Here is a 19,358-nt window from a genome sequence, read left to right on the forward strand (position 1 = left end):
GCACTCCATGCTCATAGTATATTGAGTAGTAAATAACATAAACCAGTTATTATATAAATAAATAAATCTGAACAGTAGCGTTAAGTTGCAAGGTGCCTCTTTGTGACATTATGAACCATATTCCACTATAAAATAGAATAAATAGATCATGGATTAGAATCAGTCTGTCCACCACTTTGGTGGCCAAAAAACAGAGTCGTGTAAAATAAATCTGTATTTCTTTAATCAATATATTTAGCAGAAAACATATTACAGTAAGAGCTCAGTCAATATCCCACCTGCTTATGAAAACCAATGTTCAAATATTTGTAATAGTTTTCATAATTTCATAATAGCCATAATTTTAATAACAAACAATTTTGTAAGAACTCATTTACAGTATTATTTCCCAGGATAAATGTTACTTTTCACAGCAATGTACTTAAAATAGAAGCATAATGCCATTTCAAAATAAAAAGCTTCATTCATTAAAAAGTCTGTGGTACATCAGTCAACATTCCACCTGCTTACGATTTCTTATTTTGCCATCTATGTTCATAGCTATGAACAATCAGACAATCACTGTCTTATCAACCACTTACACGCCATTTCAAAATTAGCAAAAAGACCCGATTTACAAACGTTATCAGCTACACCAGCTCAAAGGGCAAGGGTTGTGAGATTGTACTGTAGATCAGCAATTTTCACTATTTTAAAGGGGAAATTGGCCTGTAATGATTTCCCCAAAACGGGGTTGACAGGATAAAAGTGGTTAAGATGAATGGAACATGAACGGGATATATATCGTTACAATCATCTGCCAAAGTAGGAATATCATTCTCAGTATTACTTTTGGCAAAAGTTCCCCCCATTGTTGCTTCCATTTCAGTGAAAAACCCATAATCAGCACAGCAGCAATCACATTAAGAACATTATTATTCAAAATCATTGTATATCCTTTTAAGCAATATTATCTTTTTTACAAAAACATCTTTATCCAAATGCAGCAGTCTGATTGATCAGCGACTGATTGAACAGTAGGAATGGTCCCTTTCACACAGACTCAATATTCAAACAGGATTATGATGTAAAACACAGAGAGATGACGTTAACAGCAAAAGTCTGGTCGTGTGATAAAGATAATGGAATGAGACGCGGGTGCAGAGTAGTTCTCAACGGGTTGAGTAAAATGGTGAAGCCCCCCTTGGCTTAGAGTAGGACAGTATAGGAGCACGGTGTCACTCATGAGAAATAAAATAAATTTTTTAACATTTATTTGGTATTTTAATTTTGCTACAATGTAGCCTTAAGAGTATAGGTGTATTGTTATCCATTATGATTTTGAAGTTTAAGTGTAGCCTGTTCATAATAAACGTCCAACATTTGTACTTTAGAACAGCTTGGTTTAAGTGCAGCGAAATTAAAATACAAAAGTAGTGTCTGATATTTGTACTTAGGTCCAAGTTTGTGTGTAGCCTGTTCATGATAAACGCCTGACACATTTGTACTTTTAAGGCTACAGTGTGGTTTAAGTGCAGCTAAATTAAAATACTAAAGAATTGTTTCGTTTTTTACGTTATTCCTCTTGAGTGACACCGCGCACTGCTGGGTCCTAAGCAAGGGGGGCGTCACCGTTTTACTCAAACCCGCTGAGAACGGGGCGCCCGCTGGCCTTGCGGTCCCGGCGTGTACCACATGGGCTCTAATGCCTGACGGCGTGTTGCGGGTTCGAGTCCCGATCCCGACGACCTTTGCTGCATGTCACTCCCCGTCTCCTGTCTACCTACTGTACTATCATTAAATGCAGAAAAGCCCCAAAATTATCTTTAAAAAATAGAAAAAGAAAAAAAGAAATCTGCACTCATGAATGAGGGAGAGAATATGAGAGGTCAAAATAAGTGTCAAGTCAAGTCAGATGCAGTGCATTATAAAATAGCATGATGATGATGATGAATATGCTACGTCAGTGCAAGTCTGCTCCAATAAGAATCATAATAGGAAACCACTAGGACAGAGTCAATATGTGACAATATACATAATATATTTGATGGATTACAGTAAGTTGTCGTCCTACAGGAAATGTGAGGGTAATATTCTGTCTGTAGTCATATAGACCGTGTTTCCCACTCTGTCCTTATAGGGAGGTAGTCAGTCAGTGCTGGGGGGCGTGTCCCTTATGACCAGCCCTCCCTGTCCCTCAGCTCACACGCCAACAGTGTCTCACTTCTTCTTTTTCTTCTGAGGTCCTGTCGGAGACAGGGGACACGTTAGGAAAGAATGGTAGATTTTCCAACCTGAAAAGTTGACGTTTTTTTTCCATGTCTCAACTCAACAAAAGCGTTATTTATAAACCACATATTCAACGACGAAATGTCGACCAACGTGCTGTACAGGTTAGAACGAACAATAGAGCGGCAGGATTCTGCCTCAAAATCTGTCCATTTATTTGATCATTTCCTCATATTTCACATTCATAAATGATATTTTTTTAAATATATTTATGAATAACATTTATAAGCCGTGCTAACACACACAGTTGCATGCAATTTATACAAAGTATAGGTTATTATTATTAGTTATGGGCATGTGCTATATCCGTATCTCCCTACCGGCACTGGCCCAGATCTTGCGGGAGAGCTTTTCCCCCATCAGGTACAGAGGAGCCATGGTGAGGGCCGCAATCCCAAAGAACAAGCCCAGGCCCACGGGACTCAGCTTGGCCATGATGGGATACACCCAGATATCTGAGACATAGTGCACCCACAGGACCCTGGCACACAGGGACACACACAAAAACACACATCTGATTAACTATTTCCCATGGTTGACGAATGAATAGATTGTAGTTGATTAGGGATAACACACTAATAACCCACATCCTTTAACAATACTACCAAGGCATCTACAGTACATGTTGTGAGCTTGTAGTTCAGCTATTTGAAATATTAAAGAAGCTTTTCAAAATACGGTAGTATAAAATGTCAAAACAGTTTAGGGATGAGGGGTAAGGCATGGACAAAAATAGGTCCCCATGTGTTTTGTTGACTCACAAGCTCTTTGAACAAATTAGTTTTCAATGGATCGATATCTATAAAACATACAAACCTACTAGCATTTTCAATCTAGTGTCCCTATCTTGGGCATGTCAGAGAATATGCAAACATTTCCAATCATCTTAACGATAAAAATAAATCGTATGGAGGCTTGTCTTAGACAAGGTTTGTGCCTGCCAGTGTGTCTTACCATGAAAGGTAGAGAAATGCAAAGAGAGCCAAGCCGAGGATGCTTTTGATTCTGCCGCCATATTTATGATTCTGAATGTACATCTGCACCAGTACCAAGGGCAGGATGGTGGTGTGCTGCAAGCAGAAATGTGGTTTTATTGCAGAACTAAAAGGGGGAAGCTAGTACATAGCAGTTAGTCAGAAACATGTTATCAGTGTGAAATTTCAACCTGAGACACGCCAGCAGTAAACACTGTGTAGAATAATGGGTGTTTGAAGAGAGAATGTCGGAATGGCAGCCTTTGACAGGCTAGAATTACGCAATTGTATCTGATGTGAAGACTGTGACTGCAAATAGATTAGATAACAACCTTCAGTTACTAGCTAAAAGTGACAAACGTTAAGCAGACAAGTTCAAGTAGTGCAGTATCTATGTGTTAAGCATTTCAGAGTTGAGTTTATATGGAATTAGGGCTGTGGAATGATACAACATATCAATATTGTTGTGATATCATATGAGACTATGGCTTATGGCGTAAATGTTTTCCTGACTGTTCTATTATTTGCCTTATTATAGACATAACTGGTGATTACAAAAAACACATGTTATTGCGTAAATAAGTACCCCAATTATGCATAGCGAAAGCCCTAAATGCAATAATCAAAGCATCAAAAGAAGTAATGTTCTGGAGGACAAACCAACGCCACACACACACACACGCACGCACGCACGCACGCACGCACGCACACACACACACACACACACACAATTGAGAAAAGAAAACCCATCTTGTGATCTTCTCTAATTTGCACGTGATATACATGGTCATGCTTTTAGAATTCAACAGTAGAGTGGATACAGCCTCAACTGTAACCATCAACCACCAGTAAGTAGACTTTATTTAACCTGATGTGTCCAAAGTCCAGTTTAGTGTAACACACTTACCATAGCATGGTTCAACCAGGCGGGGATAATGTCATCCAGGTACTTGGGATACACCAGCTCTCTGTCATAGTTGTATAATGACCAGAAAGAGGAAAACACAAACTGCAGAAACACAAAGGAGTCATAGATTATATTAAAAAGGTGTTATAAGTGATATTTATCAGTGTTCAGGTTCACACACATTTTTACCAATTCATTTCCAAAACTTTTCCAGAATATTTAACCCAATTTCCAGGACTATATAACAATAATTCAGCTCAATAACAGGTTGCTTACTCCTATGCGCAATGCCCAAAGATAGGTAGTGTATGCCAGTAGTTCTCAACCTTTTCAGGCCGTGACCCCCGAAATACCCTGACGAGCACTAAGAGTTGAGGAATTTTGTATAACACTGTTCTATTGTGAAAATAGCAGATCTACATGCTCACAACGCCTCGCAACAGATCGGCTATTTTCACAATTTCTGCCTCTAATATTTGACAATTTGGCCCATGTCAGAGGTATTAACAAAATCAATAACCAAAGACAATGCATAGCTATTTTTTCCAGGACCTTCCAGGACTCTTGATAAATTCCCAAACTTTTCCAGTACTGGAAAAATATTTTTCTAATTTCAAAATATTTCCAGGAATTTCCTGACCGTGGGAACCCTGAGTGTTGAATAGATCTATTATCATAGCTACCATTGCTACTGAGTTCATTAAAGTGGTCTCTCCGTCTCTACAGCTCTTAAAATACATTTCATCCAAATTGAAATGTTGAAACACAACATTGGAACTGGAATACAACATTTGAGAGACCCTGATACTGTCATACTGAACACTATAGCAACCTTTTTGGAAATGAATCGCCATGTTTTTTATTTTCTAGATAATCAGTGTGCCATGTGAACATACATTTTAATGACAGGCCATCAAACATTCTGAACATACTTTGATTGGCAGGACATTGTTATAGACTCGAGCAATAATCCACCAATCTCCCTGACTCCCTCCCCAATCAGAGTTTTAATGGATGCAGGATGTAATATGCTGTAAATTAGGTGACCTAATTTAATTGACCACATATCAAGCTTTTTTTAAACTTTTAAACAAAACACCTTTTGTTTTAGCCTGAATATATAGCTTTACAGCACCTTAAATATGGAAAGAATAATATTACACATTAGCACCTTAAATGTGGAAAGAATGATGTTACACATTATGCAATGTATGCATATGTAAAGAGGAAAATATACTCACAGCAGCGAGAGGGAAAGCTAGAATAGTGAAGATTCTGTCCCTTATTTTAACCAGCAGAGATGGGAGACCTTTGGCTGGGAGTATGAGGTGAACGATGTCGATGAAGACGCATAATCCAAAGAACACACACTGCAGGACCTGTTGGCAATGGCAATGCATGCATGAGTCTTTGAAAAAAAAGGCATTAGAAATAGTTTATGATTGGGTGTGATGGGTTACTCTACTATAATACAGTATCTGGCTTAAAGTCCTGTTCGCAATTTGGTGTTAGGGGAGTTTCTCAACTGAACTGAGTCAGTGGGTCCCTAGACATGAAAAATCACAGAGGTGCTCGTCCGCCATAGTGCCAGGAATGGCGCAATGGCCAAATCAAATATGGCTGCCATTGGCTATGATGAAAATCCAACTTTTCTGTTTCTGGGTGTATATGCACATGTAATACCTCTATTTGGACTAATTGTGGTGTGGGGAATTCATTTCTGATATTGTTTTGACCATTTTGGGCGATTTGGACCGCAAAAGGTCATGGTCAAGGTCATTTTGCTATTCCGAAGACCGTGGGCCATAACTTGGCCATTGTTAGGAGTAAAAACAGGTGCAGTAGGTCTAAATCAACTAATGCTGACATGTATAATTCATTTCTGACATTGTTTTGACCATTAAGGATCATCTTGCCTTTGAAATATCAATGTCAATGCCATTTTCTAAAAACGATTTTGTTCATTACTTGCACTTTTATAGTATTTTTTGTAAGTTTGTTACTATTTTATAGTAAGTTTGTTTTGTTTATAACAAAAGACATACTAGTGGGAAATACAACAAGTAAACATCCACATTTAACTTCAAAGGGGGGTTTTAAATGGGTGTTTAAATGAGCAAATAAGACTATTTACAAATAAAAGTGACAAATAAAATCACACAACAAAAGCACACACAAAATTAAATAACAATTTCCAAAGTGCACCATATTGGGATTGTGTGCATCCAAGTTAGTATGATGTGTTTTTACAGGATGTATTCAGCAAGGCAGCCATATCCTCGAGAGTCGAAGTGTTCCTTGCATCCGTCCATGTTCCATTGGTTCTAGTCTTTCCTCAGGTTCCTTGGCTGTTGCAAGCAGGTGGCAAGACATGCACTAGAAAGGTGCCTTGTTGGTCTCAGGCAGCAGTTGTACTTCTCTGCTACCAATGCTGTCTTGTTCTGTCAAGGTCTTTGCCTCTCCAAAGTTTGTTAGATATTGTATTCGGTCAGAAGCCATAGCTGCATGCTTAGTCCCCACCTGGCCCATGCAGTCATCTCCAGTTTCCAAGGCATATGTCCCCTGATCACTGTCTTGGCTAGTGGTGCTCCAAGATGAGAGACTGCTTGATGCTGTAGAAGCATGTGCCGCTGCACACCTAGAGCCATACTGCTACCAGATCTACTTAATCCCCAGTGCTTGGAAGTATCACTACGACAACTCTCTGGGGTCCACTCATAATCCTGGCGACCCATTATTCCCTCCATTAGGTTAGGGTTATGGGTAGGTTTAGTTATAATAGGTCCAGTTGACTCCACATGTACCAGCAGCTTGGTGACAGCCTCCTCAATCTAGTTCAATCTTTGGGATCTCTTCACCTCCAGCCCCTTTTGCAGGGAGCCACTCATCATCATCAGAGAAAACAGAGTCGATAGACGCACCCATCCCTCATCAACTTTACACATTCTGGGTGTCTGAGGTGAACAAACAGCTCTCCAGCTGTGTGTTCGGAATATGGTGGCCATTCAAGCTTGTGGCGATGTAGGTAGAACGGCTGCCTTGGAATCTGAAGGTTCCAGGGTCGATTTATGTCTCCTCCTGCTTATTTGTCGAAGTGTGCTTAAGCAAGACACTGAACCCCTAACTGCTCCCGATGAGCACCTTGCATGGTTTCTTGGTGTGAATGTATGTGTGAATGTGTGTGTTAATGGGTGAATGTGAAATACATTGTACAGCGCTTTGGAGAAGAGCGCTATATACTGTAAATGCAGTCCATTTACCATTATCAGCTCTGTTGTCTCTGTTGATGATGTCGCTAGTGGAGAAGAGATCCCAGACATCTTGAATAGGATTAAGGAGGCTGACACCTGGTGCATGTACAGCCTCCATTATAACTAAGCCTATCCCTAACCTTCACTAACCTAATGGTCAGAATAATGGGATGTCGGAACTATGAGCGGACCCCAGAGAGTTGTTGTCTCCTTCACATTACTGCTATACTACACCCCATATTTCCAAGCACTGGGGATGAAGGAGATCTGGCAGCAGTATGGCACTGGTGAGACTCACTTGCACTGCATCAAGCAGTCTCATCTTGGAGCACCACTAGCCAAGACAGTGATCAAGGCACATATGCCTTGGAGACAGGAGATGACTGCATGGGCCAGGTGAGGATTAAACATGTAGTTATGGCTTCTGACCGAGTACAATGTCTAACAAACTTTGGAGAGGCAAAGACCTTGACAGAACAAGACACAGTATTGGTAGCAGAGAAGTACAACTGCTGAGACCAACAAGGCACCTTTCTAGCGCATTTCTTGCCACCTGCTTGAACAGCCAAGGAACCTGAGGAAAGACTAGAACCAATGGAACATGGAACAGGGCATGACATAAAGGCTTGTCCTGTTGTCCGGGACAAGTGCCCATACTATGGAGTGGAGGGAGCAAGGGGGGTCATTAGCCGTCCTTTTGTTATTATTTCAATGTATGAAATTTTTATCCGGACAAGTGACTTTTGTCTCCGGACAAGTGAATGGGAAATATACTTGTCCAAAGGACAACTGCCTCAAAAAGTCAATGTCAAGCTCTGATGGATGGAAGGAGCACTTTGACTTTAGTACACTCCTGCCATGTCTGAAGCAAGACACTCGACACTGATGGAGTTCTGTGCATCATATTTTGCCATGGAACAATGCCAAATCAATCCTGTAAAAACACCTCATACTAACTTGCATGCACACAATCCCAATATGGTGCACTTTGAGGGAAATTGTTATTTAATTGTGTGTGTGATTTTGTTGTGTAATTTTATTTGTCACTTTTATTCGTAAATAGTCTTATTTGCTCATTTAAACACCCATTTTAAACCCCAATTTAAAGTTAAATGTGGATGCTTACTTGTTGTATTTCTCACTAGTATGTCTTTTGTTATAAACAAAACAAACTTACTATAAAATAGTAACAAACTTACACAAAATACTATAAAAGTGCAAGTAATGAACAAAATCGTTTTTGAAAAATGGCATTGACATTGATATTTCAAAGACAAGATGATCCTTAATGGTCAAAACAATATCAGAAATGAATTATACATGTCAGCATTAGTTGATTTAGACCTACTGCACCTGTTTTTACTCCTAACAATGGCCAAGTTATGGCCCACGGTCTTTGGAATAGCAAAATTACCTTGACCATGACCTTTTGAGGTCCAAATCGCCCAAAATGGTCAAAACAATATCAGAAATGAATTCCCCACACCACAATTAGTCCAAATAGAGGTATTACATGTGCATATACACCCAGAAACAGAAAAGTTGGATTTTCATCATAGCCGATGGCAGCCATATTTGATTTGGCCATTGCGCCATTCCTGGCACTATGGCGGACGAGCACCTCTGTGATTTTTAATGTCTAGGGACCCACTGACTCAGTTCAGGTGAGAAACTCCCCTAACACCAAATTGCGAACAGGACTTTAAGCCAGATACTGGATCACTACAGGGGTGGACAACTTTGATGATGGCGAGGGCCACTATATTTCCACCTTCACTCCAGAGGGCCACATTGCATATTGCTATGTCCTACTTTGTCATTATCTCATAGAAACGAAGCAAAAATAGCTGATCTACAAGCTCAAAACGCATCGCGCGGCTATTTTTGTCTCTTTTGAATTGGAATCCTGAATTATTTTTTGTTATTTTTTAATTGGAATCCTGAAATGTAACATTATGATTCAATTTCAAACGCATTTAGTTATATACTCATGTTAACTTCATGAACCTAAATACAAATACATTGGACCTATACAGTTTTAAAACTAGTGTACTATACTAGTCATTAAGCTACTAATATAGACTGATGGAATTAAAGCAGGTCATGTTTGGAATTGTAACAGCTGAAATCAATAATATATTCGTATTCCAGTATTAACCTGCGGGCCGCATTAAGTGAAGGTGGGGGCCACATGTGGCCCCCGGGCCGCCAGTAGCCCAAAGTATGCTCTACTACTACATCCCATGATCCAAATATTGTACTTTTACTCCACTACATTTATTTGAAAACTTTTAATTACTACTGTTGTTACTTTGTAGATCCTGATTATTATTAACCTATTACAAAACACATACATTAACCACTTCAGCTAAATGTATTAAAATAGCCGATCTAGATCTTGTGGATCTGCTATTTTCAATAGATTTTCTATAACATAGAATTTCTATACATTTGAAAACTTGAAATGGGACATTCTGCATAATGAGTACTTTTACCGTTTGTTCTTTACATTTTGATACCAATACTTCTGTACTTTTACTCAAGTAGCCTACATTTTGGATTCAGGATTTTTACAGAGTTTTTCTACATTGCAGTATTGATACTTTTATTCAAGTAAGAAATGTGAGTACTTTTCCCACCACTGCCATGCACCATGCCTTTGATGTTGAAGATGGGGATGGGGAAGGTACAGTACAGAAGAAAACACCTTACCAGATCGAGGAAGGTCAGATATTTCCATCGCCCGCCGTACGTTTTGACTCCCGGGTGTCGCTCCGTGTTCAGGGAGCAGTTCTTCGTGATGGTGAAGACGTACCATGAGAATATGAGGAGGTGAACGCACAGACACGACCCCCAGGATGCGGCCACCGCAGCCATTTTGCTCTAAGAACAGTCTGACAGCTGCGTCACGTGACAACAAGGGGAGGCTTGTCACTGCTGTGCTGCCGCTGGGTGGAGTCTGATTTGTTGTTGTAACTAATTATTGTTACAATAACATGTATGATTGTTTGAATGAATGAATGAATGAATGAATGAATGATTGCTATTTGTATTTACCTTTTTTTAAAGATAGATAAATAATCAATAAACAAATAATGATAGTGACTTATAAGTTATACATAGGCTAATCAGTGGTGGAAGTACCCATTTGTTTTAACCGAGTCAAGACAAGTGGTTATTGCATGTTTGTTTGTTTGTTTGTTTGTTTGTTTGTTTGTTTGTTTGATTGATTGATTGATTGATTGATTGATTGATTGATTGATTGATTGATTGATTGATTGATTGATTGATTGATTGATTGATTGATTGATTGATTGATTGATTGATTGATTGATGGATGGATGGATGGATGGATGGATGGATGGATGGATGGATGGATGGATGGATGGATGGATTGATTGATACTTAATACTTAATTAGACGTTATAGGAAATAGCCTAGGTATAGCCTACAGTATAGTACAGGATCAGTTCGGATTAAGCCAAGGTCTTACTAAAAGGATTTTAAACCACAAGAAAGCCAAGAAAGCTTGTTTTATGTTTTGTAATATAATAATCGTATCTGACTCTAAAGAAACTAAAATCTATATTAAATACATAAATGTAGTCAAGTAAAACGTACAATATTTTCCTCGAGATGTAGGCCCTAAAAAAAACATTGAAAACTGGAAATAGGCCTACTCAAGTAAAATAAAAGCAATGTAGCCTACTTCATTACTTTCCAAAAGCTGATAAGCTATTAATAGGCAATATGCTACACTTCGATCTATTGATCGATGTGTAGCCTATTGACAAGCATAAACTGGTATACTGTAAATAAACAATAAATACAGTAATACATAATACTGAGACATAGGCCTATAAATAAACATAATTTTCTTTTCAAATCTTTTTAGGTTTTAACATAGAGCCCAGGGGGCGAGTAGGCCTATACAGTTACATTCAAATATAATGTGGTTACAAACAACAACAAGCCTAAAGAAAACTCCACTGAGCACTGAACAATATTGTGACTGCCAGACTGATATTATTCTAATTTCTTTCTTAATAATAGGCCTAATAATAACTAGAAAGATGCAATTTGAAATTGCGAGTGTGTAAGCTAACTGTCATGTGAAGCTCGACCATTGATTCCCTATTAATTCCCACTCCCATTTCCCTACTGATTCCCACTCCCATTGATTCCCACTAATTATAACTCTATGATTGATTCTCTATCGCTTCCCTGGCAGGGATAGTCAATAAACAGTCTATAAACAGTTACCCTATACTGTAAATGTATACAGTTTCCCTAGAATAATGTGTTGCCCTGGAAAAAAATCATTTGACAGTAAACCCCCGCCAGGGGGCAGCAGGTGCATGTAAACAACGCCATGCCACCCGGTCTGTCGCTTCTATTCGTTCCATTTCTATGCCGAACGAACAGTTGTCGGCGAATCGTTTCCGTGCTCCACATCGGCACGCGCGCAAAGCCTCACGGGATTATGAGTTCAGTTCATGGCCGCTGCCTCATCCCTTGTCCTGTGCCTTTTCGGTCTAAGAACTACATTTCCCGGCGAGCGACGCGGCTCCATTTGTATCTCGGGCTCATCCCAGCTGGGTGGTGACGACAGTGACAGCAGACTGCCTCCCCTCTCCTCTAGAAGCTCCAGTAAGCCGGCGAGAGGCGAAGAGGAGGCATCACATCACCACCGCGGTCATCATGGAGCATTTGTAACAGACGCCACAAGCCTTTTTTTCCCTTTCGGATAAAAGGGGGAAAAAATAAGCAAGAACCGCCGGCAAAAAAACAAACAAAAACCATGCTGTTCAAACGCAGAAGAATCTAAAAAAAAGAAGCATCCAAGCGTCTTCAAGGTTAGGGCGCCTGAAGTCGTCATCACCCTCCTTCATCCATCCATACCATCCATCCCCCCTTGTCTGTCGGAGAGACCACCAGTCATCATCATGTCTGTGTTGCTGACGGAGACCACCACCGCCGCCGGCGGGCCCGATCAGGGGCTGCCGCTGCTGCGGGCCGAGATCGAGCGCCTGTCCCGGGAGCTGTGCGAGACGACCAACGAGAAGATCCAGGCGGCGGAGTACGGTCTGGCGGTGCTGGACGAGAAGCAGCAGCTCAAGCAGCAGTACGACGAGCTGGAGCTGGAGTACGAGACCGTGCGCCAGGAGCTGGACCAGCTGAAGGAGGTACAGTGATACGGTGTCTCTCTTATTAGCCATTTCGGGGTCTCCTCCTCCTCTGTCTCCACCTTATAACTCTGACAGTGTACCAAATGGAACCTAATGAACCCTAACGGGTTCATTTGGTTCCATTTGGTACACTGTCAGAGTTACAGACTTGTGAGGGTCAATTTAGACCCCCTTAAAGGAACCCACAGAGTCCCTGGAATCCACTTTTGAGAACCAGTGATGTATGAATATAATAGGCTATGATGATGACAATATCATCACGTTCACTCATCACCAGTGTTCAAATGGGGGTGAAAAAGCTATAGACGTGCGTAATAAGCAATTGATTTCTCTTTTTTCCTTTCAACGGCCCACACCGTTTTTATATAGGCATATGCATTATTAGGCCCAGGGATCCCCATTTTGATTGACACAACAAACATGATCTCTGGGAGAGCCATCATGCATGTACACTGTAAAAAAAAAAAAAGGGGAAAAAAGGCATTGCTAAAGTAATACTCTCAGATGTACAGACCCGTAAATACTAATTGGTCCATTTGGACTCCCTGCCTGGTGGTGTGTGTAATAGTCAATTAATAATAACCCCCCCCCCCCCCAACCTCATCTTCAAGGTCATAATTAAGGCTTGAGACAAAATGCTGCTGACACTGCATGATGCTAGAAGCCCCCCCCCCCCCCCCCAAGTAGGGGGATTCCCTCAGCTATATTCCTTTTTATTTATTTATGTGGCAGTGGCACACCGATCTGTTTCATCAACCTCTGAGCTTGTCTAGCACGAATCCCTCCCCCAACAAACCCATAGCATTTCTTGACACTGAAATAGGATCTTTACATTTTGATCGTGATGTTTTGTTGTGTAGCCTATATATAATTTGTATTTTGAAACGGAAATTAAGATAGATCTGCTCGGGTGGTTGTTTGGTTGTTTTGATATTATTTCCTAGTCTGACACCCTTCTGATTTATTTAGCTATAGCTAAATTAAATGGAAATTGATTTATTGTTTAATTTTAGAAATCATGCAAAAAAAGATAATGCAATGCTATAAGGCAAGATTTTGTCTTGTCTTGCTTTAAGCGACTGACACACCCAGCTCAGAGATCCTACAGTGTAAGGACAAGACCTGCCGGTGCGGATAATGAAAGGGGGAGGGCGGGCAGTCAGATGGTTTGAATTTCAAAACCTCCCGCTCAAACGAGGGATGAGCAACGCGCAGAGGAAACTAACAAGATAGAGTTGTAACCGTTTAGGAATGCAAGGGGAGGTATGCTGAGGGTGAAGGATGTGTCCGTTAACTGTGAACAACAGTGCCCTGACTCATTCGCTGCTACTCTCTCCGCTCCAACTCTGGTCAGAGTTTTCCACTTCTCCCCGGCAGTTGATCATCAACTTTTATGATTTACATAAAGTAGAATGAAGGTAGGAGTCGGTTGAGGACTCAAGTAACCATTCTGTGTCTCCGAGTTGGCTAGTCTTCAGCTCAGAAGTACAGGGCCCTCCTATGGGGGAGTGCGTCTCAGAGATTCCGGGTACTTCCCTCAAGTTCCCTGTTCCTCCCACAGCGACGGAGAGGAACCAATTGCTGTGAGAACCGACGCCACAGCAAATCCCTCCTCGCTATGCTCAGAATTTTGTTCATCGCTCCCCTGGGTTTTTGTGTTTTTCTGTGGGAAAAGAGAGGGACAGAGTGACTGTGAAGAAAAGAGAGAGAGAGATTTCAGCTCTATGCGTGTCAGTCTTTTGATTCCTCTGGCCGTCTCTGTGCTGCTCTCTCTAATAGTTGTTATTGTGGCGAGGAGGAGGTTTCTGGGCTGTCCCAACAGCTCCTGTTCTCTTTTCCCATGCACTGCCTCAGAGTCCTAACTGTCTTGGCAGAAGGACAACAGTAGAAACATGTTGAATAGACATGACGCAACAATCCTAGGAAAAGTAACCACCACAGGCAGCAAAGCAGAAGAGAATGTAAAGATGTGTGTGTGTGTGTGTGTGTGTGTGTGTGTGTGTGTGTGTGTGTGTGTGTGTGTGTGTGTGTGTGTGTGTGTGTGTGTGTGTGTGTGTGTGTGTGTGTGCGCGGGCGGGCGGGCGTGCGCGCATGTTTGTCCGTCTGTTGTGAATGTGATGTATAAGCCATTCTTAAACTTCACACTTTCACATATCACCTTGTGAGTGGAAAACATATCATTCCTAGCCCTGTATAATTCAATGGGTGACAATAGCATGCATTTCTGTATACACAACAGATTAAATTATCCACCCAAGAAAGACTATTATGACAAACTTTAATTATATTAGGGCTTGTGGAGGGTTAATTGGGCTGCAGACTGTGCAGAGCAATGGTCAGTTGCTGGTCAGCAGTGATCCTGAACAAAAGAATAAGGCAAGACCTGCCCCGGTGCCCCCCCCCTTTCCTCTTCTTGATTGTTTTGTTGGAGAGCATTATAGAAAGGAAAGGGTCAGTCTCAAGCCCTAGGAAGGATGGGGTCAGTCTCAACCATTAGGAAGATGGATCAGTCTGTACTGGACAGGCTACTGCTGCTGCCCAACCAGTAGCTAAAAATAAAGCTTATCATTACTGAGGAGGTCACTTTCCACCGGAAATGTCAAGTCCACAGACTCCACACCAATTACTGTACATGGGTGTCACATACGCATTATTACTTTACCCACTATTTTATGCTTTAGCTATTAAAACAATAGCATATATACAAGCTTGTAGATCTTCTATTTTTGAAAAATCCTGAAAATTTGTGCAAGTCTCTGAATATTTTTGACACGATTCTATAAATGTCTACTAAATCCTTCTGAGGTCTTTGAAAAATGCATGTTTCTATGTCAGTGGTTCTCAAACTCTTTCTTGTCAAGGACCCCTATTGTATTTGGCCGCCGGCAACCCATCTCAAAATATGTTGTTCCAGCCTTCCAGGGAGCCCCCAGAATCAAATATTTGAGTTCCAAATGTTCGCTTAAAAGAGATCTAGCAGTTCTGACTGGGGTCCTCCAGGGTTCCGTACCTGGCGGCCCTTCACTCTTTCCCCTCTACTCCAAATCTCTTGAAAATAGACGATCTACAAGCACACACGTTGTGAGCTAATAGATCTTCCTAAATGTTATGTTGGCCAATTTTTGGGGGTGAATGTTCGCCTTCTATTATTGCCCAGAATCGGTACGCTAGGGTTAAAGTGGTTTATTCAAACATGCCCCGCAGGCTGTTTGAGCTCTCTACGGTAACAGACGAGTCAAACTGTAACTTTTGTCCATGATCATTCATGTGTCATCGACATCTGTCTGGTCAGAGAGATAAATGTCACAGAACCGTTGGTACCTGGCTGTTATTTGTCCTTGGGTCTACACACAATATTTGGACGACCGGCCCTCTCTCTTACCAGTCTCTCAGACAACGGAGACGGTTGGAACTACATTGTCTGGGAGATTTATTTTACAGAGGCGTTCCCTTTTCAGACATAGACGCTCTACGGTTTCTCTCATGACGTCGTTCTGCACTTCTCTCTCACACTGTCATTATGCAGCTTATGTATCCCATTCCCATTTCCCATCATCATGGCCAAACCATTCTTGTAAAATGGATGTTTACAGCACAGTCAAGTAATGACATCTGTATTAATTACATTGTTCTATGCCGAACGTAACTTAAGCTATTGCTTGGTTTGGGAACACAAACCAAGCAATACCTTTGTGTAAACATTCAAGAAATGATCACCTAGCTATTGATTGATCTGCTAATATCAAACAGGATGTGTGTGTGTGGAATGGCTCCTACTGTGGATGTATGCACACATGCATGTACGTGCGTGGACACACGCACACACGGCCGCACACACACACACACACACACACACACACACACACACACACACACACACACACACACACACACACACACACACACCACCACCACCATGGTACATGTGAATATTGATTTTCTTTTCTTCATTAAACATAGAAAGACATTATCTATTAGAAATATCAGTGAAAACAACTGCCAATTCCCACCTAACCTTGGGTCAGAACAGGACACTAGTGTGCTGTGCACGCACGCACACCCACACACACACACACACACACACACACACACACACACACACGCACACGCACACGCACACGTACGTAGTACATACACATACACACACAGTAAAGCAGTGAGATGGAGGAATTCTGCACTGTTGCTTAGTAACGGCACAGCTCGCTGTTCATTCAAGCAGCCAGGAGCCGGGTTGGTGCTGCTTCTTCCTGTGTGCGTGCGTGCGTGCGTGCGTGCGTGCGTGCGTGTGTGTGGGTTGTGACTGCCAGTGCATATTGCTGCTTAGCAGAGAGAGTATGCTGGTAAATAGGATACTGCTAGAAGACAATGGTTAATTACTTTCAAGCTGGTGTCCATATATTTGGCCATGTCTTCATTGGAAGAAAACGTTTGGCTTTCCCAAAAAGATAAAAAATGGCAGATCTAAAAACTCACAACATGTGGCATAACGATACATTGTGAGCTTGTAGCTCTGTTTTCGTTAGCTGTCAAATTAAGTAGGAGTAGGGCTTGATGATTGGAAATAACTAAACAAGACTTCTTTCTTTAGAAATGGGCTCAGGTACATTTAGCTTTATTGTAGAGACACAATAACCTAGAGATTGGGGTAGAGGACACACGCCACAGGCCTCCTGACCTGTATCGCATTCGGTATCAAACCGTAGACACTGCACTTATCTCATTATCTGCATGTGCTCGATACGCTGTCCGGTTATCCAATGGAGCGCCCCGAGGAAATACCTAAACACACAGTAGGTTAATGATATTCATAGCATGCTGCTATTTGGTCTCCAAACAATGATCTGTCACGTTGTCAGGCTCTCACAGGGATGTTGTGAATGTCATTTATTACTTTATGGTCATGTTGACCAGCTCTCTCTATTACACTAGACTTTGATTCATGTTATCTCTGTCAGTTGTTGTTTTGTGGAGATTAACAATTTAATCATTGGTCTTACCTCCTAACTGCCTGTCAACAACCATAAGCCCCATCCCATCTTCTTCCTCTGCCTCTCTCAGTCACCTCACTTAAACCATAACGATACATTATACCAGAGGACTTCAACAGGGGGTCCGGGACCCCTAGGGGATCCTCAGAGTTACTACAGGGGGTCCTCCAAATCTTTGTGTGATATAAGCTTTTTTTCTCCTTTTCTACCGTATATTAACCACTAGAATCCTAGCGTCCATATTCAGAGAACTTTAGCCAAAAATAGCAGATCTTGTGAGCTTGTAGATCGGCTATTTTTGGCAAAGAGGGTTTGTGTAGAGGGGAAAAAGAGCAGACTAAGTACAGAGTGAAAGGTCAAGTTTATTAAGTATTGACAGTTCAAGTGGTTAAATATCTGGAAACACAAATTTACATGAGCCCAAAATGCACTGATGATTGTGCTGTCAAACGATGAAACTATATGCTATCTATCTATGGGTTGGTGGGGGTCCCTGCTTCATCTCTCTCTCAACTAAGGGGTCCTTGGCCTGAAAACGTTGAAGACCCCTGCATTATACAGTGTATAGGCCCCCCTCTACACCAAATATCTTCGCCAAAAATAGCAGACCTAGCTCACAACAATGTTTTCGCCAAATGTTCACCCCAGAATACTAACGCTAGGAGTCCCCTTCTGTTCCTCTACTGCGCTCACCTGACTAGAAAAGCCACAAGCCCCTCCTCTCTTGTTGTGGGAACCCCTCTTCTAGTGGGCCCCACCCCTCCTCACAAGAGGCAAAGAGGAAGTTCATAGGTAATGTCATTGTCTTCTTTCTTATCCAATCTGTGTGCCACACTGGCCTGACAGCTACACAGTCTATTGTCACGTTATGCAGTGTGTGTGTGTGTGTGTGTGTGTGTGTGTGTGTGTGTGTGTGTGTGTGTGTGTGTGAGTCAGTTAGATCCTCTGCTACATATTGTACGGTATATCCTGAATAATATCACTAATAATGTCTCATTAAGTCATTAATTATTGTGCCTCATACTTAATCTAATCTCAACACTAGATTGTTACATTTTATAACAGATCACATCCCAAATGATGTTCTGACTATGTTATGATAAGCGTTAGGCACAGTGCTACAGCAGCAGGCAGCTAGCTGTGATAAAGTTGTGAACTTTCATACATGTTTTGTTGACACACAAACACACACTCGTGTTGTTCGCACTGATCATGTGTTGTCAATGGCCGAGGTGCCACTGCACAGTGCACACCGTTTATTCACTTGTCACATCTAGAAAGCGACGTATTATTATTAAACTTGGGTGACAGGGTGGCCAAAGTTCTGTGGAAATTATGGCCATATATCTCCGAAGACCGATTCCTTGGAGATCCCAAATCCTGTGTGTTTTAGGCTTCTGTGCATGCTAACATGCTCTAACACACATAGAAACATAAACAAACATGCGTGCCCACACAGACCATGACAATGCTACTGTGACAAAGAGCAGTGTTTTGGGGTCCTTGTTGCATTGTAGCAAGTGTCAGAGGACACGGTAAAGCCATTCAGTCATAACCCGCCTCTCTCTCTCTCTCTCTCTCTCTCTCTCTCTTTCTCTCTCTCTCTCTCTCTCTCTTCTCTCTCTCTCCTGTGGCTGCAGCTAGCGATGGGACGATAAGCGATATTATCATTTATCGTGATAAAAAACACTCACAATAATCGTATGGTGGAGATTTAATTCATTGTGATATCGTCCTCCGTCATGCACTGGGATCCAATTTACCTTTTATTTGCCGAGCTG

At 41.4% G+C, this 19,358-nt stretch overlaps 2 protein-coding genes across 2 annotated transcripts in view; one reads left to right on the forward strand and one right to left on the reverse strand.

The window, feature by feature from the left end:
- Positions 1-266: 266 nt before the first annotated feature.
- Positions 267-10,277, reverse strand: adtrp1 (androgen dependent TFPI regulating protein 1; the record flags this gene model as incomplete). The annotated part of the gene is made up of 6 exons (XM_080732887.1): positions 267-2,217; positions 2,589-2,749; positions 3,223-3,338; positions 4,150-4,251; positions 5,391-5,528; positions 10,113-10,277. The coding sequence occupies 6 exons, from the start codon at positions 10,275-10,277 to the stop codon at positions 2,177-2,179; spliced, it is 723 nt and encodes a 240-aa protein (XP_080589013.1). The 3' UTR covers positions 267-2,176.
- Positions 10,278-12,072: 1,795 nt separating this feature from the next.
- Positions 12,073-19,358, forward strand: part of LOC308290540 (protein bicaudal D homolog 2-like) — a 93,239-nt gene continuing 85,953 nt past the window's right edge. The window contains exon 1 of the mRNA XM_080732425.1: positions 12,073-12,586. Within this exon, the coding sequence (XP_080588551.1) occupies positions 12,347-12,586 (240 nt within the window). The 5' untranslated portion in view covers positions 12,073-12,346. The remainder of the gene's footprint in view (positions 12,587-19,358) is intronic.

This window comes from Nannobrachium achirus, assembly GCF_963921795.1.
Source record: "Nannobrachium achirus genome assembly, chromosome: 9".
Lineage (NCBI taxonomy): Eukaryota > Metazoa > Chordata > Actinopteri > Myctophiformes > Myctophidae > Nannobrachium > Nannobrachium achirus.